This window comes from Falco punctatus, assembly GCF_963210335.1.
Source record: "Falco punctatus genome assembly, chromosome: 1".
In the NCBI taxonomy this organism is placed as follows: domain Eukaryota; kingdom Metazoa; phylum Chordata; class Aves; order Falconiformes; family Falconidae; genus Falco; species Falco punctatus.
Genome location: NC_137580.1, coordinates 57,322,544 through 57,348,304, shown reverse-complemented (window position 1 = coordinate 57,348,304; position 25,761 = coordinate 57,322,544). Strand labels below are relative to the sequence as shown.

The 25,761-nt window shown below is 44.7% G+C and overlaps 3 protein-coding genes across 8 annotated transcripts in view; 1 reads left to right on the top strand and 2 right to left on the bottom strand.

The window, feature by feature from the left end:
• FRYL (FRY like transcription coactivator) overlaps nucleotides 1-14,505 on the top strand; it is a 179,603-nt gene extending 165,098 nt beyond the window's left edge. For 4 of the 5 annotated variants that reach the window (XM_080403806.1, XM_080403807.1, XM_080403803.1 and 1 more), the window contains 6 exons: nucleotides 1,518-1,616; nucleotides 6,657-6,725; nucleotides 10,031-10,048; nucleotides 10,995-11,105; nucleotides 12,493-12,689; nucleotides 13,052-14,505. In XM_080403806.1, the coding sequence (XP_080259932.1) occupies nucleotides 1,518-1,616; nucleotides 6,657-6,725; nucleotides 10,031-10,048; nucleotides 10,995-11,105; nucleotides 12,493-12,689; nucleotides 13,052-13,310 (753 nt within the window). In that variant the 3' untranslated portion in view covers nucleotides 13,311-14,505. The remainder of the gene's footprint in view (nucleotides 1-1,517; nucleotides 1,617-6,656; nucleotides 6,726-10,030; nucleotides 10,049-10,994; nucleotides 11,106-12,492; nucleotides 12,690-13,051) is intronic. The other variant, XM_080403804.1, reaches the window with a different exon arrangement.
• Nucleotides 14,338-19,906, bottom strand: ZAR1 (zygote arrest 1). 2 transcript variants are annotated; one of them, XM_080404252.1, is made up of 4 exons: nucleotides 18,928-19,906; nucleotides 18,752-18,844; nucleotides 18,588-18,662; nucleotides 14,338-18,504 (listed from the first exon to the last, which is right to left on the bottom strand). In XM_080404252.1, exons 1-4 carry the CDS (start codon nucleotides 19,873-19,875, stop codon nucleotides 18,361-18,363), a joined length of 1,260 nt encoding a protein of 419 aa, XP_080260378.1. In that variant the 5' UTR covers nucleotides 19,876-19,906; the 3' UTR covers nucleotides 14,338-18,360. The 2 variants fall into 2 exon arrangements, with proteins under 2 accessions (XP_080260378.1, XP_080260377.1); XM_080404251.1 differs by having other exon boundaries at nucleotides 14,338-18,662; nucleotides 18,774-19,906.
• A 24-nt stretch (nucleotides 19,907-19,930) lies between these two features.
• Nucleotides 19,931-23,109, bottom strand: SLC10A4 (solute carrier family 10 member 4). The gene is made up of 3 exons (XM_080404375.1): nucleotides 22,137-23,109; nucleotides 21,615-21,825; nucleotides 19,931-20,965 (listed from the first exon to the last, which is right to left on the bottom strand). The coding sequence occupies exons 1-3, from the start codon at nucleotides 22,520-22,522 to the stop codon at nucleotides 20,450-20,452; spliced, it is 1,113 nt and encodes a 370-aa protein (XP_080260501.1). The 5' UTR covers nucleotides 22,523-23,109; the 3' UTR covers nucleotides 19,931-20,449.
• Between the last annotated feature and the right edge of the window lie 2,652 nt (nucleotides 23,110-25,761).

Here is a 25,761-nt window from a genome sequence, read left to right as displayed (position 1 = left end):
AAAGTGGCTAAAGCGATTCATGAAAAAAATAGCCCTGGACAGATGTATTTTTTTTTAATATGCAGAACACCACATTGACAGAGGCTATGAAAGCATTCTAGAGGAAGTGGATCACCACATGCCCCGCTTTGCCCTTCCTTAAGCAACTGCTATTAAGACATTGTCAGATGGGGGACTGAGGTAGATGGATCTTTGGCCTTGACCCAGTCTGAGACTCTCTTCCTGACCTGGTTTTTTTTTTCTTCCCTTGGTGCTAAGGGGCAACTCTACTCTTATGCTGTCACTTTAAAACATGGCGACTAAAAAAAGCATGATCTGGATAGTGCATTTCAAGGGAAGCATGTGTAATGTTTTTTGTTTAACTTACGCCACTTTAAAAGCAGTAGAAATTAACCAAAAGAAGAAATTTATTTGAGATAAGAAGCCACAAGAAGACTTACACTAGAGTCTAGCTAGAACAGCATGTGTTTTAAAAAATAAGTATATATATATATAAAAATACAAATATAAAAAAAGGAATAATATATATGCACACAAGTATACAGACATTAGTGTTGTTACATAGGCAAATACTGTGTAGATAAATCTTTCGAAATAATTTAATTGAAATGAACCTTCTTGTTCATCAGATTACTTCAGATTATAGAATAATAACCTTGATGCCCTTGGAAAAACATGTAAGCATCATTCCCACCCCTGCCTGAGTAATGTGGAATACTGTAACTCTACATGCCACAATTTTGTGATCAGTCTTGCATTTTCAAGCAGATCAAGAGGTACCAGATAACAGGGGCTGGAGAGAAGTACAGAGCTCTTAAGGTGTGCAAGGGGTGACCAGTGTGGGGGAGGAAGCATCATGAGAGGCATAAGTATTACAGGAAGTGACAGGAGAAGGATTAGTAAGAAAAACTAAGAGGAAGTCAAACTACAGGGAGAAATGGTGCAGAGCAAAGCTGTGGTAGCAGCCCCTGAGGGAAAAAGAGAATTTGAAACTACGTTGAAAAAGGCAGAGTTATCAATGGTAGAAAATTCTTCAAATAGCCAGCAGTTCCTGCTTTGGCAGTTCCTGGTTCCTACAGACTGAAGCCTTTGCTGTTGGTATAGTTTGTATATTGAGAAGGGCAAGTAACCCTCACTGGAAGCTCCTTAGGTTGCCTTAGGAGCAATCCAGCGGTACCTTTTTTCCTGCTACAGGCTTTTCTATTTACACTAGCTGTATGTCAAACATTATTCTTCTTTTTGAAATATCTAAAAATCCATTTGAAATCTCAGTTTCAGATGTTAACTAGGTACTGTCCATCTTATTCTGGATTCAAAACTGTTCACTGATTTAACTGATAGAGCTACATGTGTTAGTAGACACTCAAGGGTATCACGAATGATCTGTACTCAAGTAATTCTAATTTGATTGTTTTTCCAAATTGGAATTTCATGATATTATATAATCTAGATATTGGACTATATGGATTATACTCAAATGTTACATGCATACAAAGGTAATTGCATTTATCTTCCAGCTAATGTCTTGTGGCCTGCTAGAAACATTGAAGTTCAGTGTTCTAGAGCTCCAAGAACACTTGGATACCTATAATGTCAAAAGAGAGGCAGCAGAACAGGTGAGTATCCTATTTTTCATAACAGAAAATATTAGAACCTGCTCATCCAGAAAATGTTGCAGGCCTTTCTCTCTCAACACAGATATCTAAAAGTAATTTGTGTGGAAAAAAATCTGAACTAAAATCCTGTTTCCTGTTCTTGCTACTATTCTGTGTGTATAATCAGAACCTGAGGCTTTTCTTATGTGTGATTTGTTTTTGTTGCGTGTATTTCTGAAATTTAATTTTGTCCTGGTTTCAGCTGGAATAGTTAGTTTGCTTCCTAGTAGCTGGTATACTGTTGTGTTTTGGATTTAGTATGAGAATAAAATTGGTAACAGCTGATATCTTTAGTTGTTGCAAAGTAGTGTTTATACCAAGTCAAGGACTTTTCAGCTTCTCATGCTCTGCCAGTGAGAAGGCTGGAAGGGCACAAGAAGTTGGGAGGGGGCACAGCCAGGACAGCTGACCCCAACTAGCCAAAGGGGTGGATATTCCATACCATAGAACATCATGCACAGTATATAAACGGGGGGGAAGCCTGGCCAGGGACCACTGCTCAGGAACCGGCTGGGCATCATCTGACAGGTGGTGAGCAATTGCATTGTGCATCACTTGTTTTGTATATTCTAATTCTTTTATGATTATTTTTATTATTTTCCCTTCCATTTCTGTACCATTAAACTGTCTTTATCTCAACCCATGAATTTTACTCCCCCCTCCACCACCCCACCCCAGTTTTCTCCCCCATGCCACTGTCAAGCGGGGAGTGAGTGAGTTGCTGTGCGGTGTTTAGCTACCTGCCAGGTTAAACCATGACAACTTTGAATATATAACATTGCACAAATGTACATATTAAAATCCTCTTTAAAAAATATTCAAATATTTTTAACATGAATATCAGTAAGTCATGGTAATTTTTTTCTTCATGAACTTTCTGGCTTATTTTATTAGACCAGAAAGGTGGGATTCACCTCCAGATTAAGACATTTACAGATAACTATTTATATGTGAACTAAGTGCCTTAACACCCATAGTATTCAAGGATCAAGTCAATACAATAAAAGAAATTAAGAAAGCAATGCATTTTATCCTAATGTACGTACTGGCTTGTCGTTCAGCTGAATAGGTCTTTAGACTTCTTTTTGTTGACTGGATCTTCGCTGACTGTAATAGGGACTTAAACAGCTGTGTCATACATAGACACATAAATTTCGGCCTCTCAACCTGCAACTGCAGTTCTACAAGGGCTGACATTTATGTCCGTTATTTAGAATAATACAGTTTAGTTTTCAAGGTATATGTTAGCAGATATATCCTTTTTGCAAAGAAACACAAAGTTCTAAAGTTGAAACTGTCACAAGGGTCTGTATATTTGTTTTTGTGAACCTTTGTGTGAAGTTCAGGAAAGAAGACATTAATTTCAGAAAACTGGAACAGATAAGATTTCAATTTCCAGAACCAAAATAAAGCATAGATCTACAATCACTTTTGCAGGTACAGGGAGAGAGAGAATAATTAGGGGTTTTGCTGTAGAGAGAAAATAATTCCTCGGAAAATTAAGCATGCATTTGAAGGAACTTTTTACTGATAGCAGCCTGTGAGGCCATGACAATGGCTGTATAGGCAAGTTTCAGTGATGCGTAACAGAACCAGAATACAAGCCATGACTTCTTGGCAGAGCTGTATTTTGCTCTAGTGGCTCTGTGTTTCTTGATCGTACTAAGTTTATTAGAAAATCGTGGCCTCTGCCTTGCAAAAATCGCTGACAGCTCATCTGTTGACTAGAACAGACATCTACTTTTTTTGTGGAAAGGACCTCAAAAGAAACAGTTTCCAAAAACCGATGCTAAAGTATGCCACACAGCACTATTAATGCAGATAAGCTGTTTCTAAGATCCGAGCCAGTGTTTCTGTTAAAGAGATGCTACATTTTTTGCTCTGCTCTGTGGTAATAACAATTTATTTGATGTAATATGATGAGCTACAATTTGCCATATTGGCTTAGTTAGAAAAAAAGTGCTCATCTCATGACCAAGATTACCTTACTCAATGTAATACTTAATGCCCGACACTCACTAGTGTGTAATGTTGTCATCACTCCTATGAGAAAATAACGTGTATTATTCCTTGTTTTAGACAGCAACACTGAGGCACAGAGAGGCTAACTGATCTGCCCAGGATCAGACAGGAAGATTTTGAGGCACGGTAGAGAGCAACTTGTGTGTGTGGCTGTGTATTTTTAGCTAATTTTGCACTGCCATCTATCATACAAACATAAATCTGTGCTGGATATTGAGTGTTTGTTTGCTTCTATTTTATTTTACTTGATAAACAAATATGAGTATCGGTGTGATGGCCTCTGTCATTATATCAGAGTGAAAAAGAGTTGTTTTTCTGTAGTGCTGCTGTCAAAAGTGTGTCCAGTAACATGTTTCTGTAGTCAGCCTGTCTTCTGCCACATGATGTGTGAGTGACTGGAGCAGGAAGAGGGTTCACTGAGAGCATTTTGCCAGGGTTTCATTTTTATTTAATCATTTATAACTAGAAAGAAGCAGTGCTGAGGAGGAAGAAATTTAGCCACATAGCTTTGACCAATAATTTCTGATTCTTGATAGCATGTCATTTAGCTAATTCAGTGCATTATATAGGTATTTATTTAGCATGTTCATTTAGAAGAAGTCATTAATTATCATAGAAAATTTATTTTTTTAGAACTTTTTTAAGAGCATTTCTTCAGCTTTTGGTCCTCAATTTATTTTGTGCTGTGTGTTATATAGTATATGTAGACTAAGACTCTTCCGAAGCTGCTTCTCAGATATGTTTGATTGGTTATCTAACTCTGTCCTATTAAGCAGAGTATAGGGAATAACTGAAAGAGACTTCCTCAAGTCAAATCTAAATTTCTGTTACTGCAGGCAGTTGTGCCATGAATCCTATTGAATGTGAAAGTATTAAGGCAAAACATACAGTGATCTTATTCCAGATCCTTGCTTTTTTCATAGAAGCATGCAGAAAAATGATCAAACTAAGCTGGTTGGGCTATTGTACAATAAAGCAAATAAAAATTAACATATTTAAATAAATAAAATTTGCATATTAATCTGGTATCCTCTAGGAGCAACCTGCTGGAAAATTCTGTACATTAACTTCTTTAATGAAAAAGTTGTTGCTTATGGTTTACCCTAATAGATGATGTTCATCGCTGTCAGTGCTGTGTGGTATACTGGCATTCACGTGAATCAAAGTAAGAGGCTCGGGCTGCAGTTGCTTGAAACTCCTGGCTGTACACTGAGATAAAAGGGTGGTTTGGGATGGCTGTTTTGGTGTGTTAATCTGGCAAACCAGCCTGTGCTGTGGCCAAGACCAACGACAGACTTCCCTGGATCACGCTTTCAGTGATGCTCTTCACCCTGTATCTTTGTAGGAGATACGTGGGGAAAGCGTGCAAAGCAAACATGTAGGGATCATCGTTTTGTCACACAATCTACTGCTGTCGCAATTTACGTCTTTCTACCATGCTGAACATATATTCTGTAAAAATTCTTAACAAGTTAATTTTGTCACCTTTTTGGTGCTACTGTTCTATTTCCTTGCAAGGAAACTGCAAGGAGCACTGAGTTCATGTGTGTATTAGTGACAAAGGTACGGAATCAGATAAATGTAACAGAAAAGATAAGGTTATATGTGTATCACAACATTCTAGGCACACCCTTTATTCAGACTGGCTTTGAGATTTAAAAAAGGTCTTAAAAGGGCAGTGTGTGAAAACGAATACTAGCTGCCCAGTTGCTGATGCTGTTTGTTCCAGTGCAGCCATATTCCATTGTTGCCGATGGATGCTGTCAGATAAAAAGAAAAATGAGATTTGCTGTGTATGTTGGTATCCATGTCACTAATTGAAACTGACACTGCGGTGTTTAGAAAATTCCATTTCTCCTCTTGATAAGCACACAGGCCTAGTTAATTCACTAAGTAACCTTTATTAAATTGAGCAGATGGGAAATCACATTTTTCTTTTTCTTGCATCAGACAAAGGTTAGAAAAAGGTCACTAAGATTGCCTGTGAGAGTCAAGATATCAAGCACACAGTATACTAAATTATTCTTCCTTGGATGTATAGAGCCTGTTCTTTATTTCAGTAGATAATCTGCACTTTATATCAACATGACACATTCCCATTTCAGTAATATCCGAATTACCTCATGCTTGCAGCTGTACAGAAAAATACGCTGGGCGCTGTCGATGAGATGATCAGGTCGTATTGTCCAATAAGAGCATACTTGGTTCTGCAAGTGCTTTGTATTAACAGTTTTATATTTGCATGGTTGGTTAAAGCTAGATGAAGAGAATGCCCATGAAATTAATAAACTTGTCTGCTATATGAACTGGGGTTAAATACAGCCCTGTAGTCATGCAAGAGAACAGAATCTGCATGTTTGCACCGTGTAATGTGAGAATACTTCAGCTCCCTGGCTTGTATAAACTCAGGTGATGGTAAAATCCCACTGAAGAATTTTTGTTTTATCTTTCCATCCAGTAAACCTACACTTGCATCTAGTTACACAGGAGAGCTCTATTTCCTTCCGTTTCTAAAGTAGTCCCCCAAAATAAAACAGGCTTACTCTTACTCTCTAATTTGAATTAGTACCCTATTTTAAATGCTAAGAAATCATGTTGGTGTAAACCTTGTGCAGCAAGTAAGGAGAAAATATGATCTCATTTAATGAAAGGGATTTTTCTGCCTCCACCCTCCCACACATCTCACTAACAGTAACCAAATTAAATCACAGACTAGTATTTATGCTAAAGTGTACTATCGCCATCTGGGGTAATGAAGGCTACAGAAAATTTACAACAGAAAGGAAAAAATAAAAACTACAAAGTGAAATATCACAGTGGCCAGCAGTAGTGGAAACAACATTGCTGAACAATTAATTTTGTATCACAGTTTCTTACATAATCTGAGAACGTCCAAGAATTGAAGAAGTATCAGTTTTAGCAGTCTTCAGTTTGCTCTGTTTCAGAAGAGGTTTAATCTTGTTTATATTTATTTTGCAGTGGCTAGAAGACTGTAAAAGAACATTTGGTACTGATGATGGTATTCATGGCACTAACACAGATGCCCAGGTAGGTGTATGTCATTTGCGAGTCTCTGGATAAGAGATTAAAAAACACCCTTATATCTATTGCACAAAAATTCCAATATTTACAGAGATTAAAAATGTAGAAAAAGCTTTTCATTTTGGTTATCATCCTATCTTTTGGAAACTCAGATTCTTATGAAGTAGTGGTCTAATAAAAAAGGCTCTTTTTAATAAAAGTTGGCAACCCATCTTGGGTTCTAGACTTAATAACACTGAGTAGATAAGCAGACTAGATACCATCTGTGTACCAGCAAGTCTGCTTTTCTGCAGCCGTTTCTAGAAGAAAAAAATTAGCATTCTGTGTATATGCTCAAATAAACTGGCCAGCCAACAACCTCTACTGAATTTAATATATTTATATTTAGTACTATATAAATACATATGACCTTTCTGGAGCCATTATTTGGGTGGGAAGGAACAGGGAGTAAAGTGGCAGTATGGCAAAAATCTCATGAAACACTTCTGTCAGAAAATCACCTAACAGAAATAGGTGAAGTAACCTATTAATATTAGTTCAGTATTTTTTATGTATTTGCATGGCAGTCATCTATGTTTAATATTACTAATTGCTATACTAAGTGATAGCTTTTTCCCCAGACAGACTAGGGTTTGTTTTGTTTTTTTTAAAAAAGAACAGTAGCTGCATAATGTTGACACTGTAGATAAAAAAGCAAATCCAAAAACTGTCATTAGTAGGTACAAGGAATCTGCCATCTAGAGTCCTGTAATAAGAGCAGTGAAAGATGTAAGAAAGTAAAATTGCAGGTAGCAGATGAACTTACTTTTTCACAATGACATTTTGACAAAAATCCTAAATTCAAGCTGAAAAAGGAGGAATTTTATTCCTTGTATTCAATGAAACTATTCATTGATGCACTTGGTCATGTTTCTGCTGCTGAAAATATTGTGTTCAGCAGCAGGAATGTCTACCATGTGATGGACTGTTTCTTCTTTTATACAGTTTTCATTTGCTTTCATATATATTTTTTAAATTCAAACACAAAATGCACCTGAATTTTTAGAGTAGTGAAACGTGTGATAAAATACTGTTGATTTTTGTATTGCATTGAAATTGCACATTTTAAAAAACAACTTAATGTGGAGAAATATAGTTAATACAGCCAAATAATCTGCTACCATTTGCAAGGATTTTTGCTTTGCCAATGAACACATTTAGTGTATTTTACACTTGGTTTACATCTTTGTATACTGACTGGTATGTGTTTAGAAATATGTAACAACATTTACTATCACAATACAGTAAATGTTCTATATATTAATAAAAAAGCATGTATGCATTTCAGTCCATATGTAGAATGTTGCTTATATACACCAAGAAACTGTTCTGACATTTAACTGTTAGAACGCAACTGTTCTTACCATGAAGGTAAATGTTACTGTTCCCACTGCAGAGCTAGGGAAACCAAGAAATGGAGGAAAAGCCTCACGCAGGCTTTTCACGTAGCCTGTACAGACAGAACCATGGTTTCTGAGCGAGGCAGTTTTATCTGTTTTTCCCCATTTCTGCAGGGTTTGAAGACAGCCTCTGAAAAGGAGTTATGTGACCATTCACATGGATTATTTGTGGGGGCCTGTTTTGATTTTGGTTTTCAATCCTAGCCTGTAAGGCATGCTGGCAGTTTTTTCTTTATGTGCTCCTTGCCCTTACAGGTTCAGTTAGAATCATTTCCATATATCGTATTCATTGAGAAGGCAGAGTCCTGTTATCCTGCTTCATAGATATAAACAGTTTACAGAAGTTCTAGATTTATTCACAGAAGCTTATAGTGACTTGAAGGAGATTGAGAAGTAAGATCACTGTTTCGAAAGTCCTTGTAAATGGAGTGTGGGGCTGATAAGTCTATCCAGTCAATCAGTTAATGCTAAAAATACATAGGTGTCATCTTCCTCAGGAAAACAGAGCTGCTGCATTCAACAGGTATTTTTCATTCACTAACACAAATGAGATTTTTTTACTAACTTTTAGTACTGTGGTCAATACAGCTAAGGAATAGTAAGATGAATTCTGTTTTGGCTTGTGCATTGCCAGCAGACTTGCAAGTAAATCTAATTATTGGATTTTTGCTGTTAGTACTTAGACACAAGCCTGAAAGAATGCATCTGGACTCTGGCTAGACTATTTGTACGGGACTGGCAGGTAGAGAAATCAGATTATTCCTCAAGTGCGCAAGTATGTGAAAAAACACTGCAGCAGTACAAAGCCACATTTGAAGGAAAACCTTTCTTGAATTTTTAGAATAGCTATCAAGGTGTGATTTTGGGGAGAGGGATTATTTATGGCTTACACTAATAATGAGGCTTAGCTTAAAGAACACTGGAACTTAATGACTAAAAATATTAAATAATCGACCCTGCTATTCCTCGAAGTCTGAATTTCTGTGCTTCATTAAAGCAATTCACAGAATTCTTGTTGACTTTAGCGGTTCAAGATCTTATCTCTTTGCAGTGTTCTGTGCATCATGAGTTTTTGCTTATATAACAATTGTGCTATGTATATGGTAGCACAGGGTACAGAACAAAACCATGCAATGTTTATAGTCTGTTAAGCACACAGTGTATAACTTATTTTACACACTGTGTGTAACTCTGCTTAGTAAAGCTCAACTGCTTCTGCCTGTTGGAATCAGACGTCAGTTGCATCTTCATATGCTTACTATAACCATTGTACCTGCTTAAATACCATCAATACGCTTAGCGCTGTACAAAGCACAGAAGTGAAGTTTCTGTCCTTGGCCTGACAAATATATTTTCTGATCATTTCTCTCCCTGTCCCTCTTTCCCAAACTTTTTTTTCTGAAATAGCTTGTAAAAACCAAGTGCAATTAAATTACAGAAATCTCACAATGAGGTGTTGAGAATTGAGTTTAGCAAAATCAAGAATTTTCTGAACTGGTTTAGAATCCAAATTAACATTACATCTCAAACTTTTAAAAGTATCCTTTTTGCTTAAACTAGTGGTACAGAACAAGTAAGAAGCATTGTACAGATGTTCAAACCTCAGTGTCCTTGGTTTTGATTTCCTTAAGTGTACAGTGCAGATACAACAAAGTGAATGCTATCTATTGCTAGTTATAGCAGCAAGCAATTTCACTTCAAATTCAGTCTGTTAATTTTTTCCATTCAAGGAATATTTGGAGCTTATTACTTGTATTTCTTCTTCCATTTTGCCTGGGACATCTTTTACCCCAATTAAAATTATTTCCTACACTAATTCTTGATCTTTTTTCTTTCTTTGTATTTTTGTGACCTGCTCATCTTCTTGCTTAGCAAATGGAAATTCTAGCAGTAAGTGATGGTTCTTGATTTATCAAATACTTAACCTTGCCAGTCACCAAACTGGTCTCCATCTGTCTCGTCCATTTGTGACATAGTGATGTCTTGTCATAGATGATTACAAAAATGCTGTGTGCTTCAATTTTGCATTATCTAACCCATTGAACTGTTGGTCCTTTGTAGATAATAGGATCCTGTAGTTAGTAGAACGTTATAGAAGATTATTGCATTAGCACTAGCTTTCATGTCAATATGTAAAGCAGTATTAACACTGTCTGCACTTTGACTACTGTTTTAGATGCATAAAAATGGAAGCAAGACAGTGCATAAGTTAATGCTGCTGTTATTTCCTTAAGAATGTATCATGTGGTATTTGCTACAGTAAGAGTCAGAACTACCTTTTATAAAGGAAACGTTATTTTTGCCTCCAAGAATGGTATTAATCTCCTCTTAATCCATCAGGCAGTTGTAAACTGAGATTATATACTGTGCTTACATATTTATATTAATGGTTATGAAAGATCCCATACTTACAGACTACAACTGCTTCTTTTGGATATGAGATCTTGAATTTAAAACATTAAAATATCGACAATAAAAGTTAAGTGATCTATGAAACTCTGTCTTGGAACATGACATTTCAAAATGCCTTTTTAATCACTTCACATCCCACCCCACCACCCTTCTTGGAAATGTAACTTTGCATTAAAAAGTAAACTTAAAACCTATGTCAGAGAGGCTGCCTGTAAATTGAGAACTGAATGAAGCTTTCATCTGCTTTTCATTAGCTTCCCGCTACGTTAGCTTCTAAGTCTCTTTGGCATTTTCTTCAGTAACCAAATAGCTACTTTTAATTCTGTACATTCTTATACTGAGGAAGCTGTCATTTATTGTCTCTTGTATTGGATAGTAGATGTTTTGCACCTCCTGAATATAATAATGTTCTTTGCATTTGTAGGAGCTGGAGTTGTGTCGGAGGCTATACAAGTTGCATTTCCAGTTGCTGCTTCTGTTCCAAGCCTATTGCAAACTCATCAGCCAAGTAAAAACAATCAAAAAAGAAGCAGAGGTAATGAAAACCATGCCATTTAGCTCCTAATTGTTGACATTTTAAAGCCAAACAATTCAAAACACATTTTGATAACATTTTCATCAGTGGGACACCTTTTTAGAAACTGAAGGAGAGCACCAGCTGTTTCACAGTCAATTAATAAAAGATTTAAGCAGAGCTTGCAAGAATTTTCTGAAATGTTAAATTATCTATGTTGATTTTTGTACAGCTTGAAAGCTCTTAAGTAGACAGGAATGCAGGGAGTCCAGTGATGAGGTTTTAAAATATTTCAGTAGCACTCCTGCTCTATTCTAATCAAGCTACAATCAAGGCACATCAAGTCCAATCAACAGAGTTCTGATGAAGCCCCTTTCCATCACCCCAGTGTTTCCTGTTGCGAACACTGTCACTTGCTACCAGCCAATGTATGTAACTGTGATGCTTCAGCCACCATTCAATTACTCTACAACCTTAGTCTCCATCCTAAATGCAGTTAGTAACACATTCTGGACATCTTATACTCCATTTTTAGTTGCACTAACTTTAGAAGTAAAATATGTTCTTCAGCTGTGCATGTGTGGTACATACGTGATGTTAACCGAGTTAATCTGAATACATTATGCTATTAATACCGTGTCTTCTAGAAGTTCTCCCCTGGGTCTGTAATGGAAGAATAGAGGTAGCCAGAAAAAACAGTAGACCTGGTCTTGCTTGATATAGTAGGGAGGAAAATGAAAAAGCTGGGTGAAAGTCTTTTGGGTTTTGAGTAACTTAGGAAAAAGTTATGCATGTTCCTCAATTAGATTTCTAGATTTTTGTAGAGGCTGTGAGCGAGCGAGTTCATTTCTGTCTGGACAACGTTGTGGCAGGTCTGCATCACACCAGTCCCACTTCTTGCCTAAGTCAGTCAAATGTAGAATCATATTCTGAGCGATGGCCTTGCCTTTTATTCATACATTGAAGCTAAAGCTGAAGACAGTGTTACATACACGGGCTGCACTACAGTTACTCTGCTGGGTTACCAGTCTTCCAGATTTTTCTCCTTATATTTAAGTTGTCCTTGTAATAACACAGTTGCTGCTGTACTTTTCCAAAGTGTTGAATTCTTTCTGTCATTTTAATCATTATTAAGTGATGTGGGGAGAAAGAAATGTATTTTTTGAAACAAATTTTAAAAGAACTAAGATGGCAACTTCATCAAGCGAAAGCCCAAATACCTGACGTGCACACTTGGGCCATTAAATTAATTGTATACTTAAGCAACTGCACCAAATATTTGGATATACTTTTTCTGCCTCTCATTTACGATTGCAAAGAGGAGGAAAAAATCTAAGTCTGATCTGCTGGAAGTTAATTTGGCTGAAAATACATTTAAACTAGAAAAGGTAACTCGTATTTATTTTAGGTCATAAACATGTCTGAAGAACTTGCTCTTTTGGAGAGCTGTCTGAAAGAGGCTGAGGCTGCGTCTGACAGCGGTATTGAAGAAATTGAAATTGCAGAGGCTTCCCAAGCTAGCACAGAAACAGCTATTCACTCTCTCATTGAAACCCTGAGAAACAAGGAGTTTGTGTCAGCTGTAGCACAGGTCAAGGCTTTCAGGTAAGTGCTTACAGGACTGCTTTCAGACCTGGATTTGCTAATGGGCCTTTTTAATTTAAAGATGGGGATAGGTACTGTTCCAGGGCTTTTTTCAGCTCTTGCCATATGTCCTTATCGAAAAGGACAAGAACTGTTGCTTCATTACACCTTGTTCATACATACATTGCAATTTAAAGAAAAGCAATTCTAGTTGTACTACTTCTTTAGAATTTCTGAGTAAATGGTACTGTTAACTATCAGGACTCTATGGAAGAAAACATTTCTCTGATGTTTTCCTATGTCTTCTGTTAACATTTGTTGAAAGAGCAAGAATATGTAACTATTTTCTTTTTAATATTTATATACAAATTGTGTGTTTACAGATCCATTTGGCCCCACGACATCTTTGGCAGTTCTGAAGATGACCCAGTTCAAACCTTGCTGCACATATATTTCCGTCATCAGACACTTGGTCAGACTGGTAGTTTTGCAGTAGTAGGCTCCAACCAAGACATGTCTGAGGCCAGCTCAAAGCTGATGGAACTTAACCTAGAAATTCGAGAGTCTCTACGCATGGTGCAATCCTATCGGCTTCTAGGGAAAGTCAAACCAGGAATAAATCTTGTGAGCACTGGATTCTGAACAGCTGTCATTTCAAAAAGAAATTATGATGAAGATGCTTCAGACTATTATTGAGCACCTTTCATGGGAAAAAAAACACCCTCCAGCAACCCTGACAACCAACAGTTTCATCACAGCAAGAAATTGTTTCATTAAAAGTAAAAATCAGAAGAGAACATCTTACTTGACTGCTCTTTCTACACAGTAGCTGTGTGGCAGTAGTATTTTTTTATTAAATTTATGTATAAAAACTACATGAAAGGAAAAGGGCTTAAATTTAAATGTAATGCATTATATATGCATTATTTTCTGTTGCAACAGAACTATAAATGGTGTTTGCAGTAACAGCCTCTAAAGGTTGAATCAATATTGCAGGTGGGATGAGGCTAAAACCAAGGCTGGTTTCTTTTGGCTGAAGACCTGCAAGGCTTCCTGGCTTTCCAGCAGTAGTAGATATATAGTCAACTTAGTATCTACTGAGACACTTTGCAACATCGTGAAGAATGTGTGGTCAAACACAAGTAGAATGACTTACAACTGCAAAAACCATTGACTTCTCAATGTTTTATTTGCTTTTGTTGTCTGTAACAAGAAGATGATGTGTGTGAGTTAGAATGTATGGCTATGTGACAGGTGATTTTTTGAAGGTATGGATGATTGTTAAATAAGGTCTCAGAGCATGCTTAAAAGAGCTGCAAGATTATTTTTGAAGAAATTTTATTTTATTAGATCTAATCCTCATAGTGTGTAAATGTTAGGACATTTAATAATATTTTAAACTGGGATTTCCCAGTGTTTCTAAAAGAAATAATATATCTGTTAACTTTATTGGAATGCTGCTCAGTTCTCTGATCAGTGCTTATGTTACAAATATTGATAATAACTAACCAAAAAGTAGCTGCCTGCAGAGACTTTAAAATGTATATTAAAGATATATGCTGCCCATCAGCAATTCTCATTAGAAGTTAACTTATTTTATTCTGTATATATTCTAGAAACTGTATAGTGCAAAACCAGTATTTTTCTTGTAAATTTGTGCAATGCACTGTTAAGACAGTAGGTGTATAAAGCTATGAGGGGAAGGGGGGGGTGTCTCCCTATCTGTAGTCACATACATTACTTGCAGTCTGAGTAGTCTGCAGGGTTCAAAGAGTTTGAATGCACATACATGCATCTTCATGACTCAAGCCTAAGGAATTGGGACTATATAGAAGGAGGGAAAAAAAAAAAAAGAAACCTGACTACCAAAACATGCAAACAGGCAATATACTCATAGTTCAGTGTCAAAGTCTGTAGCATAAAACAAACTGGATTCTGTTGAAACCAATAGCATTTTGTAAGAAAAAAAACACAACAAAAAAACCAAAAAAAAAATCCAGAAAAGAATGTAGTCCCACAATTCCTGTGATTTGAAAGGAACACCTGGTATTTTTATATACATCTCTTACCCACTGTGATTTTTTTAATAGGTTATAATTCCAGAGTTTAGAATGTAGAATTGAATTTCTTAGCTCTGCCTTTTGGGGGGAATTGGACCCCACTAGAAATGTAATTATGCTGAAATGCATTAATTGAAGGCACTGTGCACGCTGTTGGACTGCTGACAGTAGTTATGTTATCCTAACAAGCTCTGTAACTGGTCAAGGCACATCCATAATAACTGTATTTTTTCCCCTGTTCCTGATAAAGTTGTATTATTTTGATGGTTTTGTGGTACTGTAGATGTTCTTAATTATTTAATAAGTATTTACTGGGGATAAGTAGTTTTATTTAGTGGTGCATTAGTTTTATTTACTTCATCTTTTACCAGCTTTTTTTGTAAAAATAAAAGACATTGTATCTGTCACTTTGTGTATTTTTACAAGCTAGAGTTTAAATACTTTAGCTAAACAGACTTGAATACTGACAAAAGAAGCCTAGGTGCCCTGAAATCATGTTTTTTCCTTTTATGTCCTGTCAATGGCACCAGCATTTTCCTACGTATCTCCTGAAGCTGTTAAAAGATTTCTCATAGCAACTCTGAGCTGAATTTATATACATAATTTGTTATGTTGCACATCTCAGTTTACGATGACTAGCAGAACCTGCCCTATGGAACAGAATCATGCTAGCTGATGGTCTTTGATATTGCTTCAACTTTGTGAAGCTTCCCCAAAATTACTCATTCTCAACTACCACATAAGCTGTCACACTACATTACCTGACCAGGTCTGTGCCAAATCTGAGAGTATGGTAAAGCCATCTACAAACAAGGCAAAGCATCAGACATCTTTTGTAAGATGCAGTGAATATAGCACTGACTAAAAGCATCTTTGTGAAAGAGCTGTACAGAGCAAGTGCAAGATATCTTTGATGAATTAGCAGCATGAGGCTGTTCCTTTCTGCTTTGCATAATCACAGGTCATGAGTAGCTTTCCTTCTTTCTGCTGAGTCTAGGAATCTGTGCCCATGATACAGTGGATGCTGTCAAGGACATAACGGAGCAGTAAAGTGGGAGAGGATACAGAACTGTACTTTGGCATCAAGCAGTAAAAGCATTTAATATATTTATCTAAGAGGAATGACACGCAGAGCTACAGGATGAAGAAAAGCTTGTTTAATACTGCTGCCCACTGCACTCGCTCCTCCCAGCCCTAAAACCTTGCAGTAGCTGATGAAGGCAGGGGTGGCTCTTTGCCACTACCTGCTGCTTGGAGCCTTCATCAGCTGCTTGCTTGGGCAGCTGCTGTTGAAATACACCATACAGCTCGCCTGCGCCTGTTCTACACCTTACCCAACAGAAGCAACTGCTGCTTTGACTGTAGTTAGTGCAGACAACTCAAGTTGTACTGTATTTCTGGGCTATTACTGATAATCTTTGCCCCAAAGTCACCATATTCACAGCAAGTAACCCTCAAAGCAATGCTTGCAGGGACAGCTGTATAAACAGGGAGCACGTGACAGCTCATACTGCTGTGAGTTGCTGTACAACTTCATGCTACCCATGGCACAGAGCTCAAGTTCTGAAACTCATTACAAGATACACGGGCTCACCACAGTCTTCCCCCGCCCCCCATCAGGGACAGGCTACAGCTGTTAAAAATGGGCAAGGCAAACAGGAAAATATATTGAAGAACATCCTTAGATGGAAATAAAAAAAAGGCATCCCAGTTGCAACTGCAAGCAGAGTCAGATAATGGGCACACAGCTGCAGAGGGGGCCCTCAGCTGTGTTCCTCCTCAAGCTGCAGACTTGCCACTGCTCATTGGTGTAACTACAGGTTAAGTGCAAGGCACAGGCAGCTACAACAGAAAACTGTCCAGCTGCAGTTGTACTTTTAAGTTGAACAGAGACTGAAAGCCTTTCAGTGAGCTGTTAAAGGAAGGGATATTTCCTTCTACAGTGGCACATGGCAAAATGCTTCAGGCAGAAGCATGGAATACCACAGTGTCACCCCATTCTGGAGGTGGTAGATCTACTTGATCCCAGAGTGCCTCGTGCTGCTATAATAACAAATGGAGCAAGAATAAAATTACCTGGCAATAAATTGGTGTTGAGGCATTAAGCCTTAGTTACTACAGCAAGTTCAAAGTGGCATGTTAAAATAAAGCAGGAATCTACAACAAGATGAGTTAAGCTTACAGAATTAACACTGTCCCTCTAGCAGACATTTGTTGGTACAAAGGGCAATTTTTGCCTACCCTGCCATACGCTAGCTTCCATTTAGGGATTCAAGACCACCTGGCACTAAAGTTGTTATGGAGACTGGCTCAGACTGCTTCCCCCTTTAGTATTTAAAAGAGCCTTCTCAAGTACTCTGGGAACAGGGGTAGGTAGGTTTGTTACAACCAAGATAAATCAGTCTAAGTAGAAGCTACCTCAAGAGTTCTACGAAAAGGCTTCGTGCATCATTATGCTGTTTCAAGTTTTAACAGCTTTATTAACACTCCCAGAAAGGTAGTTTCTCCCCCCCCCCCCCCCCCCCCCCCCCAAGTTTACACAGCTCTTTGGCCACAGGGCAGACTGGGGGGTGGGGGCATAGGTTTTACTAGCTTGTGAATCTGTTGAGATGGTGATGCTATAGTCCCAGAGTCAGCTTGTAACACTTTGCTGAAGCACGGAGTCCCTATAGAGGCCATTACCACCGACTGCACCGACAGGCTTCACAGAGCATCACCTGGGAGTACCCATGCCGGTTCTGCCGTTACTACCAAACACCAGAAGTACAATCCCTAGCTGCAGCCCCAGCCGGGTGTGGGAGCTCGATCCTTCCCCAATGGCAGGCACCTAAACCATAACTAAATGCACCTTGCTCTTGCACCTGCAGGCGAGGCACAGGAGGAAGCCAAGCAAATGCAGTATCATACTCTGAGCCTTTGAAGCATCGCTTCTCTTGATAACCTCGTGGAAGTAAAGACAGGCAACTTGTTTACCAAGAGACAGTAACATCAGTGACTCCCTCAACAGTTTGAGAACTGCCCCTGCGGATGCATTAACCACAAGCTTTCTTCGCTTTTAGTTTACAAGACAAGAACACCAGCTTAACTAAATTCAGACCACCTGTACCAGTAGAAGTGACGATTCCTTAACACAGCATTTCTCATTTTCTAGTGATTAAGAACAGGTGCAGGAGACTTTCTACATGGACTAGAAGCATGCACAGCACGTGAACACTATTCGGTGTTCATGAATGGTGCTCTGCTACCTACTGAAGATTATCAATTTGATGTTAACGTCAAGGGTTTGATTAGTTCAAGGGTAGGAGCAGTTAAGAGATCCTTGCCCACTCAGGATTCTACAAGGTTCTGAGCCACCTGCTGCCCAGAAGATCACCAATTTACAAAACATTATTTGCAGGCTCTTCCCCTATGCAAGTTACACAAATTGCAAGATGCACCCCCTGAGCCAGGCACAAACCCACCTGATCACTTGAGAGTGCTTTGCAGTACTTTTATTTGCTTGCTTTCCTAGCTACACTTCAGTAAGTACCTTCAACAATACCACCAACAACAAAAAAAACCCTGCTCTACCTGCAGTTTTCCAGAGAAGCTCTAGACAAAACCAAACCAAAAAACCCAAACCCCAATCCCCCTCAGATGATGTATTTGAAACTGAACGTGCTATCGCAGGAGAGGCGCTTCCCTTTGCACCTCCCGCAGAGGTCCTGGCGGTGGGGCCGCTTGGGATCCACGTGGCGCATCTTCACGGGGCAGGTGCACCGCGTCTGCTTGCAGCTCTGGGGGGGGGGAAGGCGACGGTCGGCGGCGCGGCCCGGGGCAAGGCAGGGGACCCGGGGGGGGGGGGGATGGGGGGCCTTACCTGGCAGGTGATGTCCTCCACGCGGTACGGGTTGTAGGACTTCTGGCAGGTCCGACAGAACTGCCGGAAATACACCTGGGGGGGGGGACGGGGGACGAGGACACCGTGGGGTGAGCGGGGGCGGCGGCGGGGGGCCGCGCCGGGGGGACCCGAGCCTGCCCTACCTTGTTGGTGCCCTGGACGCACCAGACGTAGGCGCTCTCCCAGCGGATGTTGCAGTCCTTGCAGTGGTAGTAGCCGTACTTCTGCTCCAGGAACTGCCGGGGACAGCCGTTACTCGACGGGACGGGAGCCTGCCGGGCCAGCCCGGCCCCCTCCGCGCCCCCCCGCCGCCCCTCACCTGGAAGCGCAGGCGGGTCTTGCCCGGCGCCGGCTCCCGCTGCTGGGTGGCGGCCGGCGGCTCTGCCCGCGGGGCTGCTGCTGCCGCCGGCTCCTCCTGGCTCCCCTCCGGCCCCGCCGGCGGCGGCTCCGGGGCCGCGGGCGGACACTGCTCCGGCGGCTCGGCCGAGCACTGCTGCAGCGGCTCGGCGCCGCCCTCGGGGGGCTTCTCCCAGCTGGCCCGCACGGCGGCCGCTTCGGCCTCCCGCTGCTCCCGCAGCGCGTCCGGTTCCTCCTCGACGGCCGCCGCCTTCTCCTGCTGCGGCCGCCGCTCCGGCTCCGGGCCCGGCTCCTCCAGGAAGGCGGTGAGTCTGCGGGACGCCATGGGCGAGTAGACGGCGATGGTGCGGGGAAAGCGGACGGCGCGGGTGCTGGTGGTGGCGGGGCTGCCCTGCTCCTGCTCGGCCTGGCGGGGCCGCGGCCCGGGGGCGCTGGCGGGGCCGGGGCGGCGGCGCAGCAGCGTGCGGGGCCCGAGCGAGCACTGCACCGAGGCGTCCTGCCGCGGGTTGACCTGGACGCCCACCTCCTTGGTGTTGGCCTTACGGAGCCGCGGCGTGAGGTTGGGGTTGACCTGGGAGAGGATGGCCTTCAGCTGCGCCCGCTGGTAGTTGTCGAAGTACTCGGCCGCCGCCGCCTCCCCGTAGCCCGTGAAGTAGCCGCTGCCCCGGGGCCGCCAGCCGCCCGCCGCCCCCCCCTTGCCCTTGGGCGGCGGGTAGCGGTAGGAGTAGGGGTGGTAGGTGGTGTACAGGTAGCTCTCCATCGCCTCGTCTACCATCGCGCCGGACCCGGGGTGACCGCCGGGGGGCGGCCTTAAATACCCCGGGCGGGGCGGGGCGGGGCGGGGGCCGGGGCCGCGCTTCCCCCGCCCCTGACGGCGCCGGCCCCGGCGGCCCCAGCGGCCCCGTCCCATCCCCGCGCGGTGCGGGCCTGGGGCCGGGCACCCCCACCCCCAGCGCAGCGCCCCTGTGAGCCAGCCAGCGCCGCCCTTAGCCGCCCCCGCGCCATTAATCAGGGGGGCACACGGGTTTGGTTCAGCTTCGCCATGTATTTGTGGTGACAACAACGAGCACGACGCTGTTACAGCGGGTGGGAGGCACAGAGGTACACGCGCGCGGGGTGGTTTGCCCGTTCATCCGCAACCGGCACCGCACCGGCTTCACCCCTGCGAAACGCTCGTCACCTTCCTCCTGCCCATCCCGGCTGTGCTCAGGCGGGCAGGAGCCTCCTTGCGTGCAGACGAACGGTTACTGGTTTGCATTGCAGTCGTACTTTTCCCTGCGTTTTTAAATTTTCTTTCGTATTTATTTCTGAGGAAATACAACAGTCACGGTAATTAACGTTTACACATCACCTTGTACAATGGGAGCAGCTGAAGAAATGACGGAGGCCGGGCAGCTCCGCTCACACAGCAGTGAGCGTGGCCCCAGCCTGGTTGCAAGCACAACACACATCACACATCCCCCGGCATCGCCTCCTTATCTTGCCTAAAGCGCCGTCTGCACCGGCTCCATCTGAACAGAGCTGTGCTCCTCCGTGGTCACTGTGCCATACGAAGTATCGGTCACCTCCTCTTCCTTCAGTTTCTTGTAGGAAATATCTGTGTCTTCCTCTTCGCCGAGTGTATCTTGTTTGTAGCTGTCTCTTCCATACATCTTGTATACCAGCACAAAGAGTCCCGCTTCTGCTGACTGAAAAAGCGCGTAAAGCAGGGGAAACATGTACATGCTCCCTATGAGCTCCGGGGGGAAGGTGAGTTTTAGGATGGCGGTGCAGAGCTGGACGTTTTGGCACCCTGTTTCCAAAGACACTGTTCTCCTGCAGTGTGGGGGCATTTTAAAGACCGTGGCTAAGCCGTATCCCAAGGCGTACCCAGCCAGAGGCATCAGCACTGCAATGGTGTAGACAGATGCGGGAATATGTGCCATCAGATCTGGGCCCAGCATGGTCCCAGTCAGGATGAACAGGATCACCAGAGTCACCAAGAGGGACCACAGGGAAATCTGGCAACAGACACAGATATTGATAAACAACAAGTGGGTTATTTAAAAGGATAAGCATAGCAGGCAGAGGCTAGATAGGGTCTGAACTGCAAAACATGGTTGCACTGCCCTTCCCGGGTTTGCTTCCGACTTGGGACTTTGCTGGTGTTTGATCATAACCCAGGAAAGAAAGGGGCTCAGATTGCCCTCCATCATTTTGCTTTGGGGTGACCTGCTGGGAAACACGAGTGCCAGGGCTTGTGCTTCACTTTTCCTTCCGTAATAAACCTAACCCGTCTGCACGTTTTAAGGCAGTGCCGCTGTGACTGCAGGTTGGTTTTGCTTGCCCTGGGTGCAGCGGGAGCTGGGAGAGAGCCCGACCCCGGGGAATGCCTTTGCTCCAGGCCAGGGGTGCCTGCCGGGGTGCAGCGCCACGCTGCCCTCCTCCCGGTGCGCTGGGGGAGGGGTAACCTGCCATAGCCCTCGTTTTCCATCTCTGTCCCACCGTTTGATTTCGAGACTAGAAGTCCTCATATTCCACCTAAGTAGTGGAATATGCCTGTGTGAAGCTGCCATTGGTTGGGAGGGACCAGAAAGGCTCCGCTGCCCGGCTCGGTCCTCGGTGCCGTGCCCGGGCATCGCCCACCCCCCACCCCGGGGCCATGCCTACCTTCACCAGGAGGTCGGCGGCGCGGGGGTGCCGGTACCTGATGAGCACCCCCAGGCCGATGGGCAGCAGGGTGCTGCCCAGCGTCAGGCTCACCGCCCCCAGGGGCAGCAGCTGCACCAGCGCCGTGTTGATCCAGTGGCGGCTGTAGACCCAGAGGCAGAGGGGCATCAGGAAGAGGGCCAGCAGCGTGGAGGAGGCCGTCATGATAATGCTGCGCCGGGGGAACCACAGAGATACCGGATCACCGCCCGGCCGGCCGCGGGGCAGCCCCGGGAAGCCGCAGCCCCCGCAGGCAGGGGGGCTCTGCAGGGAAGAGGGCGGCAGGCGCCTGTCGGGGGCCGTGTAAGACCCGTCCGCCCCGGCAGAGGCAGGAGGGCAGCGCCGGGGGCTTCCAGCCGCGCCCGCCCGGCCGCCCCGGCCCCACCGCCGCAGGTGCCCAGCAGCCCCCCCCCCTCCTCCCCGCGTTCCGGGGCCGCCGCAGCCCCCCGGGCGGCTGGGGGCGAGGGGGAGCAGGGCGCTTACCTGAGGTTCATGTCCCCGTCGACGAGCACCGACATGAGGTTGGAGAGGTTGCCCCCGGGGCAGCAGCCGCACAGCAGCACAGCCACGGCCGCCACTTCGTCCAGGGCGAAGATGAGGGCGAGGAGGAAGGCCAGCAGCGGCATGGCCACGAACTGCCCCAGCAGCGCCAGCAGCAGCCCCACGGGCCGCCGCAGCTGCTGTCCCAGCTGCCCCAGCTCCACGGCGCAGCCCAGCCCCAGCATGGTCACGCAGAGCGCCAGCCCCACCAGCACGCTCAAGCCCTGGCTGAGGGAGCGGTCCCCGAACGCCTCGCCGCCCCCCGCCAGCGACCCGTCGTCGGGGCCGCCGGCCCCCGCCGCCGTCGGGGGCTGCGCGGAGCCGTCCATGGGCTGCGCGGCTCCCGGCAGCCGCCGGTTCTCCGCTGAGCCCCGGAGGAGGGAGCGGGGGGCGTCAGTGCGGGATGCGGCGGCGGCTGGCCCCGGCAGCCCCTGCAGCCCGCATCCCGGCGGACGCGCCCCGCTCTCTGCTGCCCGGACCCGCGGGGGCCACCCCCGCCGTGGGCGGTGTCTCGCCGCCGCCTCGACGGCCGCCAGCGCCGCCCGGCCCCGGCCGAGGGAAGCGCAGGCGGCGGCGGGGACCCGTGCCCGGCCCCCCCCGTCCTCGGGGCGACCCCCGGCAGCCCACGTGGCGCCGGCACCGCAGCCCGGGGGCCCGGCTGGGGGGGGGCGGCGGATTTGCTGGGCATCTGCAGGTCGGTCCGTGCCGCAGCGTCCCGCCGTGTGGGTGGGCAGCACCGGCCCCCTGCCGAGGGCCAGCCGCGCTCGCCCCCCCGGGCAAGCTGCCGGGTGCTGGTGAGGGCTGCGCAGCGGGCGCGGGGGGGTGGAAGCCGGCTGGGGAGGTCGGGGGGCACCGCGTGCTGCCGGTGGGGTCCCAGAAAGAAGCCGGTGAGGAGAGGTGACGCCTTTGCAGGGCAGTCAGTGCAGGCGGGGGAAGCAGGCGACACACGAATATTCAAACCAGGGTAAGAAATGTCATCCGTCACCCAAAAATCACACCCAAGGGCGATTATCGTGTTGTCGGTCATACAGCTGTGCTTACAGCATTTATGTTTCCCCTGTTTCAAACTTTTCATTTAATAATTGTGTGTCACCCTGTTCCTTCAGAAGTGAAATGCTGACCCGAGCGCGGGGGGGGGGGGGAGGGGCTTACAGGGGCAGGAGCTCCCGAGGGAGGAGGGCAGCCTCCAGGCGCTGGGTGCACGTCGGTGACTTACTCTGTGTGCTTGGCACCGCTGCTGGCTGTGTCTTGGGAGCATAACCATCTTTTCTTTTTTCACCCAGAGGATTTAGAGGGGTCACAGCCACCGCTTCACGTCACTGCTCCTGGGTGGGAATAGCCGGCTCAGTGTGTAGTGTCCCCAAGGGCTGCCCTTTGGCTTCGACGCTGAGCGTGCTGCTCTGCTCCGCATGGAGCATCTCAGGTCGCAGCTCAAGGGGGATGCATTGAATTGAAGGAGAGAGCCTACGGGAGCTGCCCTGACCGGCTGCTTGCCCTAAGCTCCATCAGACAGCAAGTTTCTCAAAAATGTAGTTGGGTAAAATTTTAGGCTCTCCCAGGATTCAAGTAGAAATTATTGGTGACTCAAGAGAAAAACAGACTGCTTGCTTATTAAATCCTTAATTCTTACTTGGGGCACAGGTGACACAAGAAGTGCAAGTAGTACCTGGTGACATAATCCTGGATACGGCGACTTTGCCAGAATGATGCCAAGTTCAATGTTGTTCTGCCTGTGTTTGTTTCCATGTCATTAGCCTAAGGAGAGCGCAGGGAAGATGAGTCATCAGAGCTGAACAACCAGATAGGATCCAGATTGCTTTAGTTCATTCATATTTTTGGGCTCTGTGTGCTGCTAGAGGAGGGGAGTGCAGGGTCTGCTTGGCTTTCTGAGCCAACAGCATCCTCTGGACTTAATTTTCAGGTCTGCATATGCAGAGAAGTGCTTGCAGTGTATTTATTGTGCTTCTTAAACTCTTACCACTGCTATATCTTACCCCAGCCCTCATGTAGCCAGTACCTGGCTTCACAACATGCAGATCACTTGCTTATACCCTCCCAGGTCTGTAAGTAATGCCTGTGAGGTTTCCCTGTGGCACAACCAGGATCACCATGGACAAGCCCAGGCTGGGTCAGCTGGGCAGAGCACAAGGCGGCTGGCTGCTTATGAAGGGCACAGGCCAGGCCTTCTGTTTTATCACCAAGTGTCGCTCCCCAAAATCCCCACTGGAGCAGGGCTGGTTGTGGGAAGATATTTTTGTGTCATAACGTATGACATGTATCATATAGGCAGTTATAAGAGGAGTTCAGTAAACCTGGATGCAGTGAAACACACATCCTCTTTCAGGGGGCACCTGGTCATCATTTGAAGGGACACTGAACTATAGTGTTTCTAGTGGGAAAATGCCATGAACACATAGTAGCAAATCAAGACCTCTTGAGATTTTTCTTAAAATTTATCAGCTGAAATTCAAACTTAACTCTTGGTTTAAACAAGAGCGGTACTCCTGACTCCAGGGAAAGCTGTTTGAACCCAGCCAGTGTACTTCCAGTTGTCTATCCAGCAAGTACCATTGCCCTGGGCAGCACCTGGCATATTTTTACATCCACCGTGCAGAGTGAAAAACCTGTATCTTCCACTGAGCATGGTGCTTGTCTTTAACTTGCTGCAGGCTTTCCCAATATGTCATTGTTAAAGTACAGTCTGGAGTGATGCTAAGTAGTTTTGCAGCATCTGGCTGCAAGGCAGCTAGCTCACCCATAGTGCACACCACAATGTATCCACATCAGCGGATAATTCCTTCGCTGCTATCTTTTGTGGAGGGCAGGAGAAGGCGTACTGCCTACCCAGCTATTACTGGAAGCAACAGATCGACTGTTCGAGTATAGAAAGACTCGGCAAATAAACCTGATCATATATAATTTTCAAATTACTCCTTGTTAGTCCTTCTGTTGAAAAATGGGTGAGATGGTAAGAGAGAGCAAGAGCAGGAAGAGGGAGGGAAAGGACTCACTGAAACGTGAGCTTGTGGCAGTTTGTAACTTTTATAAATAATATTGCCTTATATTATTCTTAGAAGGGGTTTGATTTCCATGGGAAAGCACCTATGCTATAAACTGGTCTGGAGTAGCAGAAGTCCTTCAAACACTAGGAATTTTGTTTACTCTTTTATAAGAGGATTTTTTGTGCCTTCTCTTTATTTATCTGGAATCAAAGGTGAAAAATAGAGGGTAGGCTTGTAAGGAATTTTGGCAGTGCTGTTAAGAAATGAGCAAAGTGATTGCAGTTCACTCAGCTAGCGACTGCCTCAGCGCATTGTGCGGAGGTATTGTTTGAATTACTCGCTTCTCCTGCAACAGATTAAAAGCATCTGGCATAGCCCAGGATTATTACAAAATTGCAATCATCACGTATATGCAGTGAGGTCCCCTTGGTGTCCCCCAAGGGAAGGCGCTGTGGGTGTTGTGTGCTGTGCTGAATTTGGGGCAGCGAGAGGAGACTGGGGCTGTGCAGCTGTTAAGCCCATCGCTCTGCGCTCTCAGGAGCCTCGGGCAAAAAGGGCTGGTTTGC